Source organism: Mus caroli, unplaced genomic scaffold (assembly GCF_978045245.1).
Source record: "Mus caroli unplaced genomic scaffold, Mus_caroli_1 scaffold_5, whole genome shotgun sequence".
Classification (NCBI taxonomy): Eukaryota; Metazoa; Chordata; class Mammalia; order Rodentia; family Muridae; genus Mus; species Mus caroli.
The window spans coordinates 113575313-113592160 of NW_028227260.1; the positions used below are offsets into that span (position 1 = coordinate 113575313).

Sequence of the window (16848 nt, forward strand, 5' to 3'; positions counted from 1 at the left end):
TATGAACTAACCATTATCCCAAGAGCTTGTGTCTCTAGCTTCATATGTAGCAGAAGACGGACTAGTCGGCCATCACTGGGTAGAGAGGCCCCTTGGTCTTGCAAACTTTATATTCTGCAGTACAGGGGAGTGCCAGAGCCAAGAAGTATGAGTGGATGGGTAGGGGAGAAGGAAGGGGAGGGGGAGCGTATAGGGGACTTTCGGGATAGCATTTGAAATGTTCATGAAGAAAATATCTAGTAAAAAATTGAAAACAATCAAAAAACAAAGAAAGAAAAGGAATACACCTTACAATAAAGTTGGACAAGGCATGAAATAGTACAAAAGGAGTTATAGAGAAATATGAAAATTAAAAATTATCATTGGGCATATGTGTATGTACAGTGTGTGTGTGTGTGTGTGTGTGTGTGTGTGTGTGTGAATGTGTGTGTGTGTGTGTGTGTGTGTGTGTGTGTGTGTGTGTGTGTGAATGTGTGTGGGGGTGTGTGGGTGGGTGTTGGGTCACCATAAATTTAAACACACCGGATGCATGCCTGGTACCAGAAGAGGCCAGAGGAGTGCAAATAAGTGCACAAAACAGTGCTTGGAAAAATGACTCAGCTGTTAAAAGCACCTGTTCTATGCAGATGACCGGGCACAAAACACCCATATCTTGGATCACAATTTATGCACAGCTAAAGTTTCAGAGAATCAGTGCACACTTCCAGACTCTATAGGCAACAGAGGCATAAGTGAGAGAGAGGGCCAGAAAAGTCAGGCACATTCTTGTAATCAAGGTCAGTACTAGGAAGGTGGAGACAGGAGTGTACCAGGGGTTGTAGGAGATCTGGATGCTCCCTTCTGATCCCTTAGGACAGAATAAACTCTTGTGGTGTGCGTAAGTACATTCAGAAAAAGTCCACACACATTAAATGTTATGCACATAAATAAATAGAAACCAAAATTGCATAAAAGAGCCTCTACATTTGAAATAAAGTAGTGTCATTTGCATTGTTTCATATGTTTCACGTTTATTCAAGTTTTTCAAGTCTGTATGGACTTATGAACCTAGAAAGTGTCTTAAAGCCAGTAGTAGCTCATTCCCACCTCCTGAAAACTCCCTTTGAAGCAATGGTGCCTGGTACTCCATGTACACATGCGCAGGATATATTCAGCCAATCAGTGCATTCCCTGGGTGAGACCTGTTTACTCCAGCTTGCTTCACAAAGGGTCGGTCCTCAGAAGCCCCTGTCCAGGCATCTTTGCTGACAACGGTTTTTTACCGTTGAAGAGCTGAGCATGGAAGGGTGCTGTTGGGAAAGTGTTCACCTCTGAGATAACCTGTAAGTGATAATTTGCTCTGATCAGGGTTGTTGGACAGTTAATCGAGGTGTGTCACGGTGTGGCATATCAGGCCCAGGTGGTCACTATGTGAGGAAAAGCCTCCTGGTCCCCATTTCCTATGGCTTCTGATTGTTAAATGAAGGTGGAGGACCATATTCATGGCAGAGGATTGAATAGGTCAGGGCCTTGGAGGATTGTGAACCCTTGGAGGACACAATCTTGGGTCCTGGGGATAGGATCAGCGAGCTGGCTGCAGGATTGGGGGTCGAGGGAGCATGGGTCTGTGAGTGAGGAGCCTTGGAGCTTGTCCTGTGTGCTGTAAGGAGCCTTAGGGTCCAACTTGGTGCTTGTCCTGTGTGCTGTCCGGGATCCATTAGAAATACACTGAGGATTCCTCCCTCTTCATTGTCTTCTCTATGGTGTGTTCCTTTGGTATACACTCTATGGACATTGCAGAGAAGGGAGTGGTGTAGGAAGAATGAATGAAAAGAAGAAGAGACATTGCAAGAGATTAATAAGTAATCTGGGAAGGATTCTGAGCACCGATCCTCCTGTCTCAGTCGCCCATGTATTGGGATTAAAGACTTGCACCACCAAGTTCAGCGTTTTCTCTCAGTTTTATTTCTGTAGAAAGGGATCTTCCTTTGTAGCTCAGGCTGGCCTGGCTTGGGCAAGCCTTGAACTAAAAATCTGCAGATGTTTGAAATCCTCGGCTTCCCCCAATCCCACGTTTCTCCAATATAAGGATTTTCTGTGTGGGTGGTGGCGGCGAGTGTTTGTTGTAGACTGAGCATTGGGTCTTCTTGACATGAATATATAGTTACCATGCTCGTTATCTTTCTGAATAGTACTGTGAATTTACTTTAAGACTGAGATACACTGAAAAATGTAATTGCTGATGTTTTGTTTAAAAAGAATCTTTGGGATATAGGATCAAAATTCAGATGCCTCAAAGTTTAAATGCAAACACATTTTGCTCATCATTTTTGGTGGGAAGGGGAGGACTCACACATTAAAGGCTGGCCTGTTTTTGCCTTTTTTTAAACTGAGAAATGGTAGATTGTTAACTTGGGTTCTAAAGAAGGTTTTTAAATACGTAAATTAAAGAAGATTTTAAAACAAAGTTGGGAGGGAGAGGGACATGAGAAATGGGATACATGGAGGAAATTGTAAGGGAAAGCATATGTATATATATATATATATATATATATATATATATATATATACTCACACATATATATATACACACACATATATATATACACATATATATATATGTGTGTGTGTATACATATGTATATATATATATATGTCATTATATTGAATATGTATTCAAAACTCTATGATAAAGACAAATTATTAAAAATATAAGTGTTAAAAAACAAAAGAAACAATCTTTCCATGAGCTAAGATAATTATTTGACTTTTTGACATTTTTAACTATTTAAATGATACCTTTAGATTCAGATCGCTATGTTTTTATTCTTTTTTCCTTTTTATTTTTGTAACTGAGAAGACAACTGAGTGCTTAAGAGAAAAATGGCAAAGAAAATGTGGGTGGTACCAAAGAACGGTTACTTATTACTTCTTGATTATGATGAAGAAGAAGATGACATAAATGTTTTGGAGGAGGCTCATTCTGAAGGTATAGTATATCCAGTCTTCGGTATTGATTGTGTCCTGCAGTTTCTTAGACTTTTACCAACTCACCAGCAATGGAACAAGTCTTTTCTAAGAGATTTCATATACTTCATTTCTAATTTTACCTATATCTATATATTCCTATACCTGAGTTTTAGCCGTGCATATACCTACTCTTGGCACTGTAGTCACAATATGTTGAGAAACAATAACTTGCTATGATTTTACCCCAGGAAAAGACCTGAACATTGTTCCTATAATATGTTAGCAAAACATGAATTTATTTCATATAACCTGCAAATGAATTGTTTCATTCCTTTTTTTCTATTATATATTTTCTTTATTTACATTTCAAATATTATCCCCTTTTCTATTTCCCCTCTGAAAATCCCCTCTCCTCTCCCCTCTCCCCCTGCCTCCAACACGCCCACTCCCAATTCCTGGCCCAGGCATTCCTTAATACTGGGCATAGGACCTTTACTGTAGGTCTCTCCTCCCATTGATGACCTACTAGCCCATCCTCTCCTACATATGCAGCTGGAGCCATAAGTCCTAACATCTGATTTATTTGATTGGTGTTTTAGTCCCAGGGAACTCTGGGGGTACTGCTTAGTACATATTGTTCCTCCTCCTATGGGGCTGCAAACCCTTATTCTCCTTGGGTACTTTCTCTAGCTCCATCATTGGGGACCCTGTGTTCAGTATGATGGATGTCTATGAGCATCCATTTCTGTATTTGTCAGGCAGTGGCAGATCCTCTCAGGAGACAGCTATATCAGTCTCCTGTCCCCAAGCTCTTGTTGGCATCTTCAACAGTGTCTGGGTTTGGTGGTTATTATGGGATTTTTCCCTGAGTGAGGCAGTCTCTGGATGCATTCAGTCTCAGCTCCAATCTTTGCCTCTGTAACTCCTTCCATGGGTATTTTGTTTCCCATTCCATTCCCGCCAGAAATTCATAAAAACAAACTGAAGACCAGTCTTCATTTTCCTCTACCTGGTGTTGAAAGGCCAGATTGCCCAAATTTGTCTATATAGGATCCAAACAGCCTCAAAATCCTGAGGCTCCTCTCAGCCTCAGAAGTACTGGGACTTCAGACATAATTCAGGACAGGCTGTGTTTATTTGTGTGTTGTTTTGGTTTATGGAAGTAAGCTCTAACTCTCTATCTCAGGAGTGTCTGAAACCTCGTGTGCAGCTTGAACTGGCCTTGAAACTGAAGTCCTCAGCATTACAAATGTACTGGGGCCTGAGGATACATGCCTGTTTCATTTTTTATTTTTAATTTTTTTTCTTAACTGAAGATTGAACACAGAGCTTCTTGCTGTAGCAGTAAAATATATGTCCAGACAGGCAGAACTTTATAATTTAGATTTGTATTGCGATGAAAAAGATTGAGATCTTGGTTGTGATCATAGCAACTATGATTTTATGTGGAGATTGAGATGCAGACACATTTGCTCTAACTTATCAAAAACCTAGCAGGAATGGGACCAAAATGCAGATCCTTCTATGATTAGATATAAACCCACTTGAAGTCACAGTTAAAGCCATCATAGTGTATGTGTGCGTGTGTGTGTGTGTGTGTGTGTCTGAGTGTCTGTGTGCCTCTGTGTGTGTGTGTGTGTAAGAGAGAAAGAGACAGAGAGAAAGAGAGAGAGAGGGAGAGAGAGAGAGAGTTTTAAACTGAAAAATAACAAACTCTTAGTCCTTTATAGTAAGGAAGCCCAAGATACTTTATTCAACTTAATTCTTTTTTTAAAAAATGTGTACATATTAAAGTTAAGGTTTATAATGGCTATCTTTGAAGCCAACTATTCTGTTCCATGTTTAAATACTAAAGTCTTTAGTATTAAATCAGAGGGTAATAGAAATATGGTTTTATCTTTAAACCCTTCATGCAATTATGAAGTGCTGCTTTTGTAAAATTCATTCCTTAATGTTATTTTATATTTCAATTTTATTAGTTTAAGTGATTTTTTTGATTCAAATGGCTTGAGAAAATTTATTTTTTTATTTTAAATCTGAAAATGTAAGTTTCTCAGTGGAATGGCAGCGTTTTGCACGTTCTGTAGAGACACCAATGGAAAACTGTAATTTGTTAAGTGGTGAACAGCAAGATGGGAATGCTTCAGAATTGGACCTTATGGAAGATACCAGATATCTTATGTTGGGCATTGATGTTACACTTCCTTTTTTCTCAGTTATTCTTCTTAGGACTGTAATGGAGATCAAAAATCTCATATTGCATCTCTTGTCTTTAATCACAACATGTAAATAAATAGCTTAAAATATATTTCTAGATGACAATTAGACATTACTTGATTTTGTTTAACTTCTAGACAAATCCTAGATCTGCTTTAAAACCTAATGTTGGCACTATGCCTGAATGATCACAAAGCATTTCATTAAAATTTTCAAAATAACATAATTGTTTTAATATCTTGTTTTATTACCAACCCAGTACAGAATCCAGTAACTCATGATGATGGGAATGCAAATCCTGAAGGAATAGTTGGAGATACACGGTAATATGTTCAAACTTATTATTTCCTTCTTAGTGTAAGTACTTCCAGAAAAGTTTTATTGATTGTATAGCAAGTAATCTATATTAATAATTAGAATATGATATATATTATAAACAATATTTCCGTAAGATTAATCCTTAATTTGAATGGTTTTCTTGGAGGGTGTATTGCTGTGGGTCAAACTCTCATCGTCCTGCTGTAGGACAAAAGCTGAGCCATCAAAAGGTATCCTTACTTTTTAAAGCTTTAATTACTTCATAGATCTCCAGTACAAAATATTCTGGGAAAATTTGAAGGTACGTTTTTTGGATATATAATGTGTTTAAAACTATATAGTATTAACATAATTTACATATTAGGAAATATTAGTTATATACTATATGACATCTTAATGAATTATTCCTATTTATATGTAGTATTTTGTGAATATTTTTATTTTAATTTATTTATTATTCTCTATTATCTTCCTTTACATTTCTAATAATAGCCCTTTCCTGGTTTCACCCCAGAAACTCCCTATTCCATAACCCATCCCTGTGCTTCTATGAGGGTGTTCACCCCCCACCCACTCCCACCTCCCCACCCTGGCATTTGCCTACACTGGGGCATTGAACCTTCACAGGACCAAGGACTTCTCTTCCCACTGATGTCTGACAAGGTCATACTCTGCTATATATGCAACTGGAGCCATGGGAACCCCTCTTTTGTTGGTGGATTAGACTCTGAGTGCTCTGGGGGGGTCTGGTTCGTTCATATTGTTGTTCTTCCTATAAGGTTGCAAACCCCTTCAGATCCTTCAGTCCTTCCTCTAACTCCTCCACTGGGGACGCATTGATCACTCTGATGGTTGGCTGTGACAATCAGCCTCTGTTCTTGCCAAGCTCTGACAGAGCCTCTCAGGAGAAAGCCATATTAGGCTCCTGTCAGCAAGCACTTGTTGGCATCCACAATAGTGACTGGGTTTGGTGTCTGTATATGGAATGGATCCACAGGATGGACAGACTCTAGATTGTCATTCCTTCAGTCTCTGCTCTGTACTTTGTCTCCATATTTCCTCCAAGGAGTATTTTGTTCCACATTCTAAGAAGGACTGAAACACCCACACTTTCCTCTTCCTTCTTCTGGAGCTTCATGTGGTCTGTGAATTACATTTTGGGTATTCTGAGATTTTAGGCTAATATCCACTTATCAGTGAGTACATACCATGTTTGTTCTTTTGGGATTGGGTTACCTCACACAGGATGATATATTTTAGATCCATCCTTTTGCCTGTGAATTTCATGAAGTCATTGTATCTGTACCATTACCATACATTTTTATCATTATTTCTCTATAATACAGCTTGAGGTCGGGGATGATTCCCCCTGAAGTTCTTTTATTGTTGAGAATAGTTTTTTTGATATCCTGAATTTCTGTTATTCCAAATGATTTTTCAAATTGCCCTTTCTATCTCTATGAAGAATTGAGTTTGAATTTTGATAGAGATTGCATTGAATCTGTAGATTGCTTTTGGCAAGATGGCCATTTTTACTAAATTAACTGTGCCAATCTATGAGCATGGGAGATCTTTCCATCTTTTGAGATTTTCAATTTCTTTCTTAAGACTTGAAGTTCTTGTCATACAGATCTTTCACTTGCTTGGTTTGAGTCAAACCAAGGTATGATAATTTGTGACTATTGTGAAGGGTGTTGTTTCCATAATTTCTTTTTCAGCCTGTTTATCCTTTGAGGAGAGGAAAGCTACTGATTTGTTTGAGTTAATTTAATATCCAGCCACTTTGCTGAATTTGTTTATCAGGTTTAGGAGTTCTCTGATGGAATTTATGGGGTCACTTACATATACAATCATGTCATCTGCAAATAGTGATATTTTGAATTCTGCCTTTCCTATTTTTATCCATTTGACCTCTTTTTGTTGTCTAGTTGCTATGGATAGAACATCTAGTGCTATAGAATACTACTATATTATATACTACTGTGAATATGTAGGGAGAGAATGGGAAGCCTTATCTAGTCTTGTCTTGTCTGATATTAGTGGGATTGCATCAAGTTTCTCTCCATTTATTTTGATGTTGGATACTGGTTTGCTGTATATTGCTTTTACTATGTTTAGGTATGGGCCATGAATTCTTGATCTTTCCAAGAATTTTATCATGAAGGGTTGTTGAATTTTTGCAAATGATTTCTCAGCATCTAATGAGATAATACTGTGGATTTTTTCCTTGCAATTGTTGACATTTTGGATTTCCAAATATTGAACCATCTCTGTATCCATGGGATGAAGACCACTTGATCATGAAGGATGATCATTGTAACATGTTCTTGGATTGGGTTTATCAAAATTTTATTGAGTATATTTGCATCAATATTCACAAGTGAAACTGGTCTCAAGTTTCCTTTCTTCATTTGGGTCTTTGTATGTTTTGGGTATAAGTGTAATTGTGGCTTCATAGAACAAATTGAATAGTGTTCCCTCTCTTTTTAATTTTGCGTAATAGTTTGAAGAGTGTTGGTATTAGGTCTTCTTTGAAGGTCTGATAGAATTCTGTACTAAACCCATCAGATCCTGGGTTTTTATTTTTGGTGAGGGGGTTGGGAGACTATTAATGATTGCTTCTATTTCTTTAGGGGTTATGGGAGTGTTTGCAGGGTCTATCTGATCCTGATTTAAATTGGTACCTGATATCTCTCTAGATAATTGTCCATTTCATCCAAATTTTCCAGTTTTGTTGAGTATAGGCTTTTATAGTAGGATCTTTCTTTTTTCTTTTTTTTTTTTTTTTTGATTTCCTAAGTTTCTGTTGTTATGTCTCCCTTTTCATTTCTGGTTTTGTTAATTTGGATACTGACTCTGTGCCCTCTCTTTAGTGTGGATAAGGGTTTATCTATCTTGTTGATTTTCTCAAAGAACCAGCTCCTGGTTTGGTTGATTCTTTGTATAGTTCTTTTTGTTTCCACTTGTTTGATTTCAGTCTGGAGTTTGATTTTATCCTGTCTTCTACTCCTCTTGGGTGAATTTGCTTCCTTTTGTTCCTGAGCTTTTAATGGTGCTGTCAGGATGCTAGTGTATGCTCTCTCCAGTTTCTTTTTTGGAGGCACTCAGAGCTATTAGTTTTTCTCTTTGGAATACTTTCATTGTGTCCCATAAGTTTGGATATGTTGTAGGTTCATTTTCATTAAACTCAAAATAGTCTTTAATTTCTTTCTTTATTTCTTCCATGACCAATTTATCATTGAGTAGACTGTTTTTCAACTTCCACGTGTATATGGGTTTTCTATTTTATTATTATTATTATTATTATTATTATTATTATTATTATTATTATTATGGGGGTTAAGACAGGGTTTTTCTGTTTATCCATGGCTGTCATGGAACTCATTTTGTAGACCAGGCTGGCCCTCAAACCAGAAATATGCCTGCCTCTGCATCCCAAGTGCTGGGATTAAAGGCATATGCCACCATGCCTGGATTATTTATATTATTATTGAAGATCAGCCTTAGTCAGTGATGACTTGATAGGATTCATGGGATTATTTAAATAATTTTATATCTTTTGAAGCCTGTTTTGTGACACATTATATGGTCAGTCATGGAGAAGGCATCATGAGGTGTTGAGAAGAAGGGACATTCTTTTGTTTTATGATAAAATGTTCTATGATATCTATAGATATAGACCTCTGTTAAATCCATTTGTTTCAAAACTTCTGTTAGTTTCACAGTGTCTCTGTTTTGTTTCTGTTTCCAGGATCTGTCCGTTGTTGAGAGTCGGGTGTTGAATTTTCCCACTATTATTATAGGGTACAATATGTGCTTTGAGCTTTAGTAGAGTTTCTTTTATGAATTTGGGTTTCCTTGCATTTGGAGCATAGATGTTCAGAATTGTGAGTTCATCTTTGTTGATTCATCCTTTGACAAGTATTGTGACAGTCCTTATCTTTAAAAAACAAAAACAAAAAAGAACAACAAAAAATTATTTTGGTTATAAGTTGATTTTATTCCATAGTAGAATGGCTATTCCAGCTTGTTTCCTGGGAATATTTGCTTGGAAAAGATTTTCCAGGCTTTTCCTCTGAGGTAATGTCTGTCTTTGTCACTAAGGTGGGTTTCCTGTATGCAGCAAAATCCTGGGTTCTGTTTATGTATCCAGTCTATTAATCTATGTCTTTTTATTGGGGAATTGAATCCATTGCTATTAAGAAATATTAAAGACCAGTGACTGTTGGTTGTTTCCTGTTACTTTTGTTGTTTGAGGTGGAATTATGTTTATGTTGCTACCTTCTTTGATGTTTGTTGAAAGAAGATTTCTTTCTTGATTTTTGTATGGTGTAGTGTTTCCCTCCTTGTGTTGTAGTTTTCCATCTACCTTTGAAGGTTTGGATTCGTGGAAAGATATTGTGTGAATTTGGTTTTATCGTGGAATATTTTGGTTTCTCCATCTATGGTAATTTTGAGTTTTGCTGGGTATATTAACCTGGGCTGGCAATTGTGTTCTCTCAGGGTCTGTGTAACATCTGTCCAGAATCTTCTGGTTTTATAGTCTCTGGTAAGAAGTCTGGTGTATTTCTAATAGGTCTGCATTTTTATGTTATTTGACCTTTTTTCCTTACTGCTTTTAATATACTATCTTTATTTAGTGCATTTGTTGTTCTGATTATTATGTGTCAGCGGGAATTTCTTTTCTGGTCCAGTTTATTTGGATTTCTGTAGGCTTCTTGTTTGTTCATGTGCATCTCTTTCCTTAGATTGGGAAAGTTTTCATCTATCACTTTGATGAAGATATTTGCTGGCCCTTTGACTTGTAATCTTTTCTCTCCTCTATACCTATTTTTCTTAGGTTTTGTCATCTCATTGTGTCCTGGATTTCCTGGATGTTTTGGGTTAGGAGATTTTTGCATTTTGCATTTTTTGACTGTTCTGTCAGTGTATCTATGGTATCTTCTGTACCTGCGATTCTCTATTCTTTCTCTTGTATTCTCTTGGAGATGCTTGCATCTATGTCTCCTAGGTTTTCTTCCTCCAGGTTCATCTGTCTTTGTGAGTTTTTATTCTCTATTTCCAGTTTTAGATCCTAGATGGTTTTTGTTCAATTCCTTCACCTGTTCTGATGATGCCGACTAGTTTTGGTTTCTATTATTTATATTCTTGCACTTAACTCTTGCTATCTCATTTTCTTTGGTGCTACCTTCCCTTGCAGTCTCTGACTGGAGCCTGTCCCTCCTGTAATCCTGGTTGTGTCAGAACTCATTGGAGTCCAGCTATCTGGGATCCTGGGATCCTGCGATCCTGATATTCTGGGTGTGTCTGAACTCCTGGAAGTCATGCTGCCTCTTGGATCCTGAAATCCTGGTGTGAACAATCTAGTGAGATCCTGCTGTGTCAGAGCTCCTGGGAGTTAAGCTTTTTCTTGGTGTTGCAAGATTTGGTGGGGTGCCAGAGCCCTATGTTTTCTCTAGACACAGTTGTAAGCTGCAAGGAACCCGTGCCTCTGGCTGGGAGGATGATTTTGTTTCCCTGGTTCTTGTGGGGGTCCCACATACACAGGGTGTTGGGAAAGATGTCGTGCCCTCAGCTGTGATCTTCTGTCAGAACTCCAGTGTTCCTGGGTGTCTCTGATCTCCTGGGAGTCCAGCTTCCTCTGTAATCCTGTGATCTTGGGCATTTCAGAATACCTGGGAGACATGCTTCCTCTGGGTGTTTTAAGAGTGGGTGCCAGAGCCAGTAACCCAGGTCTGATCCAGGTGCAGTTTCAGACCAGAAGGAATCCATGCCACTGGCAAGGCAGGAGTTCCTGTGTCCCTGGATCCTTAGGGACTCAAGTTACTCCTGATGTTGATGCCATTGCTGTGATCCTGGGTGTGTTAGAGCACCTGGGAGTTGAGCTTCCTCTGGGTATTTTGGGACTAGTTGCAGAGTAAGCACCCAAGGTCTACTCATGACACAGACTCTTGCAAATATTTTTGATTTAGCATCATGGACTTACTTTTTCCTGTGGTACAGAATGAAAATGGTGCTTTTTGCAGAGGTGTGACATTAATTAAACTTAATTTTTATTTTTTTGTATGTTTGTGTATGTGGTGCATATATACAAATGTGGAGGGCAGAGGAGGATGTTAGGTTTTGCTCTATTACTTTCTACCTTATTCCCTTAAGTCAGGCTCTGTCACTGAACATCCAGTTAGACAAGCAGCCAGCAAGTACTAGCAATTCTCACTTTGCCTACCACAGTGCTGCCATTGTAGAAACAACCATCCATGGTTGGTTTTCTAGATGGGTACTAGATTCAAATTTGCGAACCTCCTCCTTTCACAGTAAACCCTCTTAACTATTGAGGTATCTTCATACCTGCTTTGAAGGGATTTTAGAGGAAAAAATAGATGTAAACTTTTTTATAGTTCCATGTATTCAAACCTAAGTGATATGTATACAAAATTCTGTACATTCAACAGTTTTTCATTGACCTAGTATTAATTTTATATTAAGTCATTTTCTTTTCTAGGAATCCTCTGTGCTTCTTTCTTTATTTGACACAGTGCAAAACTGAATTCTTTAATGTAACCCTTATTACTTTTTTTAAAATTTTATTTTATGGGTATGTTTGTTTTGCTTGCACACAGCTTGTATATCTGGTACCTGAGGAGGCCAGATGAAGGCATTGATTCCCCTGGAACTGGAGTTATAGGTTGTGAGCCATCTTGGAGGTGCTGGGAATCCAATCTCAGATCTCTGGAAGGGAACCAGTGCTCTTAACTGCTGAATCATCTCTCCAATCCCCTCACTGTTTTTTGTTTTGTTTTGTTTTTTCATAAAATGAATTATGTAACTGAAAGTAAAAGACAGCTTTACTAACCAGTGAGAAAATGATACTCAGATCCAAAATAATCTGTTTTAAATTATATGTAATTGAATGTTACATTAGCTTTCTTAGAAGACAATAATTTTTCTTTGAGATATGGTCTCACTATGTAGTTCAGGCTGGCCTGAATTTTGCTATGTAATCTATGTTGTCCTATACACTGGAAATCTCCTGCTTAAGCTTCCTAGACTAGGATCATAGGCCCAAAATATCTTACATGGCTTAGGAAACAATGCTCTTAATACTTATTTTTCAGACATATTTGTATATTAGTGTTTTGCTTATAGGTATATATGTGCACCACATATGTGCCTGTTGCCCATAGATATTAGATGATTATTTGAGATACCTTGGACCTGGAGCCACATAAAGAGAAAACACATTGAAAATTATATCAAAGATTCTTTCAAAGAAAGCAACCAGAAATTAGAATGACTTTGGCAAATGAACAAATGGGAGAGGTAGAGGTTTTAGTTTGGTAGGGTCACATTTGTATCATTTAAAAAATTATATATGGCTGAGTTTAAAAAAAAAAGCCATGTCTGAGATTTTAGTAAAAAATGTGTGTCTTTGATTTTGTCTAAGCATTTAACCCTATAACTTCATGCCTTCAAGGAAACTAAATCTAATTCTCAGAAATCTGTGAAAATTTTTATTTTCTACTTTAAGTACCTGTTAATTAGATTTTAAAATTTGATTTAATTTCATTGTGGAAACACAGAAGTCTTGCACAAAATCTTAGAAATGTAATTTATGGTTTATTATAACAATATGGATAAGGATCAATTACATATGCAGACAATTTATATATTTTAATTGACTTATGTTTTGCACTAAGTCTTAACTGAATAAATATAGGAAAATAAATTAGACCTTATATTTGGTAGAAATTAATGAAAAAATACTTTGAAATACAATTAATTTCCTAAATTAAGATGTATATGTATTAAAACCTCTTTAATTTTGAAAAGCTAAAACATAAAAGAAGACTTCTCTGATAATCTGTTAGGGAAAAATCTGTAATGATTTCCCATTAGATAATTTTGTACTGCTGTTTTTCTTTTTATAGTATGAAATGGGCTATTTAATTTGTTTTGAGTGTTCTTTTTTCATATTGGTATGAAATGTGACTGCTTTCATTACTTTGCTTTACAGCGAGGTGATCAACAACAAATTGTGTGAGCAGGATATAACTACATTTCAGAAGTTTGATATGGATATACAGAAATTCAATGAAGAACAAGAAAAATCAATGGTTAGTATCATAACTAACTTTATAATTAACCTAGTATAACTAAGTATCAGGTAGGAATGGAGAAACTAGCCTTGTGTTGGGCACATGAACCTAAATTAAGTTTCATTATCTATCTATCTTTGGTTCTGTTCTAGTCCTACTGAATTGTAAACCAGAGAAGTATGATCACATACTACTATATCAATGAAAACCACTAGGTATTTTATGGTAGTCAAGATCATAAATTTTCAAGAGGCAGACATTTGCTGAAAGATGAAAAGAGGATTACCACTTTTTACAAAAGTGAGCACAGTATGTCAGCCTCAGGTACAGTTGATAGGAGAGTGAAAGCTTAGTTATTGGTGTCATCTGGACTCTGTTGTTAATATTAGAAAGCCAATTCAAACTGGTAAATCAGTTCTTACCATTATAACTTAGTACAGATTTAGTAACAACAGTGGATGGAAACAACCTGTTTCCATCAGGCTGTCTCAACGACCCTAGCAGAATATTCCTGTGGAAGAATATCACCAAACTATCTTAGATCATCTCTCCATTACTGTACCAATGACTGTAGTCATCACATGGTTTCCAAGTAAGACCTGAGATGATGACCATATTAACTACATTTTTATTTGATTGTTTAATAGTTTCAGAAGCATTAAATTTGAAAGGAACAGGAGATCCATTCCTGCCTGGGAAGGCATTGAGGAAGCTGCCATTATATGTCAGTTCAAGAAAGAGATAGGGACTGAAGATAAAAAAAAAATACTCCAATTGAAGGCAATTTTTATACCTTGAACTCTGGATGAAATTTCAAGGGGGGAGTGATCATCAGTGTAAATGAGGAATCTAAAGACAGACCCCCAGAGAACTTAAATATTTGTAATTCTGCATGTGGCAAGGGGGGGGGGTTGAGAGGGAACCAGCAAGGGAAGAGAACAATTGGTAGAAAGAATACTACCATAAGTGAAGGAAAACTTTTAAGGAAGAAAAGTTCACTAACTGTGTCATATGTTGCTAATGGGCCAAATAAGATAGATTTGCAGGGCTGGAAAATGGTTTATTTGGTAATCTTTCTCAGTGTAGGCATGGAGACCCGAGCTTATATTCCCTGAGTAGGCATGCATGCACAGACCACCACAACTACCACCACCTACACAACCACCACCAACAAACTAGCAAAACTAAAAACAAACCACCACAACAATAAAAGTTAGTGTGGTGGTGAGCATTTTAGAACCACCAAACTCAGATTTAGTTCAGAGATAAGAAGATTCCCAGAGCTTCCTAGCCACCAGGTGTAGCCTAATGGATGGGCTCTAGGTTCAGTCAGATCCTGTCTCCCAAACAGTAGGGTGCAACCAAAGAAGACACCCAATATTAATCCTTTGTCTCCATATGTATGCATGTGTATGATTTTTAAATGGAAAATACGCAAAGTGGAGGTCATTGTACTTAATCAGGATGATTTGAGTGGACATGTGAGGTTAAACTGATCACAATAAATAAAGGACAAAATAGGAATGTAGTGTCCCAAGGAGAAAAGGTGTAAAGAGCTTGTCTTAATTTTTTATAAAATGCAAATTACCATGGTTGTGTGCCAACATAAAGAATACAAAGAGAAATGTATATTACTACTTCCATGTGTTACTAGAGTGAAACCTAGAGAAAACCATTCTACCACTAAACTTTATCCCCAGACATCTCTTTACACTTTATTTTGAGGTAGGATGTCTTTAAGTGATCAAGACTATTCATGATCTTGTGATCATTGTAACTCAAACTTTATAAAAGTTAGTTTTATAGGCATTACATTGACAGCCAGCTAAGTCATAAATTTAAAATAACAGTTACAATTGCTGAAACTCTTGACAATAGTTGAGACAAGTGAAGATGTTGGACTTAGTAAAGAATAGTGTAAGGCATCCTTAAGAAAGGAAGAGAAAGTAGAAGAAGTGGCACATACACCTTAGGTTGGGGGTACATACAGAGATGAGGTAGTGAACCAACTCTTGGGATTGCTTCTGCTATTTAGTAAAAGGAGGCCATTGTATGATAAAAGCATTAACACTAGCTAGAGTTAAGCTTCCAGGGCTAGGATTTTACCAAGTTCATGTTTACATGGTGCATGCCTATAAACCTAAGTACTTGAGAGGCTAAGGCCAGTCTCTGCAGCATGGCAAACACTTTCTCATAAAAAAAAAAAGTTTTATTAACCCACAATTGGTAGTATAGTTGTATTTCATCTTACTTAAAAATATAAGTATATTTAGTCATAGTTGTTAAAATGTTAAATCACGTAGAAAACTATTCCTTTTAAGTTTCATATTGAATTATTTTTGCTCACGTAAACATTTTCGTATTGGAGATATATTTAGTGGTTGAATCTTAGCCTAGCATTCATGCTGCATGGCAGTAACAACAAAATGAACAGAATTGTTATAGTAATGTTTTCCTTTTACATTTGTAGAGCAATTATCAAAAAGAACAACAAGCATTAAAACTGTCCAAATGTAGTCAGAGCCTGACCCTGGAAGCAATTAAAGACATGCATGAGAAGTCCATGGAGGTGTGCATGGAGGTATGCGCATAGTCAATAAAATGTCCTTAGGAAACTAAATATGTTTTAGGAATCAAAAAGTTTAACTACTTGCTATTTTGAATTATTTCTGACTGAAGTGACTGATATTATCTGTAAAATCCTAATGACTTTGTAGGAATTATTGAAGACATGAAATGATAAACTGGGAATTTGACCTCAGATGTACCTCATAGTTTATTAACAGTATAATTATCTGGCTTAACTATATATAGCACGTCTATACATCATTTGCACAGAATCTTTCCTATTTGTATGCTTGGGAGTTTGTTTAGTAAGAAGTGCTTTTCTGTTTTAGGGTTTGATGAACTTGGAGAACAACAACGACTATATGCTTTTTGATGTAGATGGTGAACTGAGAAAATAAATGTCTGTGTTTAAAAGAGACATTATGAAGCATACTCTGAAGTACTCATCTACTTTTCCATCTTCATACTAATGAAGCATACATATTTTTTACTTGCTGGTACATTTGTAACCAAATAAAAAAATTGGCTAACTTTTTTTCCCCTATGAAACTGAGTTTGAAAGACTCTTTAATCCTTGTTATTCTGATGATTCTAAGAAGGAAGTTAAACCCCACTGATGTGATTATAAAGTCAACTAGGAGGTATACCTCTAGAGTCAAAATAGAACTCCTTTATTTTTAAACATCTTTAATCATTTTCT

General features: G+C 36.7%; 1 protein-coding gene across 1 annotated transcript; it reads left to right on the forward strand.

Annotated features, from left to right (window-relative positions):
* Positions 1 to 4755: 4755 nt before the first annotated feature.
* LOC147004757 (X-linked lymphocyte-regulated protein PM1-like) lies at positions 4756 to 16593 on the forward strand. The gene is made up of 6 exons (XM_085837831.1): positions 4756 to 4825; positions 4962 to 5112; positions 5424 to 5489; positions 13499 to 13598; positions 16051 to 16149; positions 16478 to 16593. Exons 1-6 carry the CDS (start codon positions 4756 to 4758, stop codon positions 16544 to 16546), a joined length of 555 nt encoding a protein of 184 aa, XP_085693957.1. The 3' UTR covers positions 16547 to 16593.
* Positions 16594 to 16848: the final 255 nt, after the last annotated feature.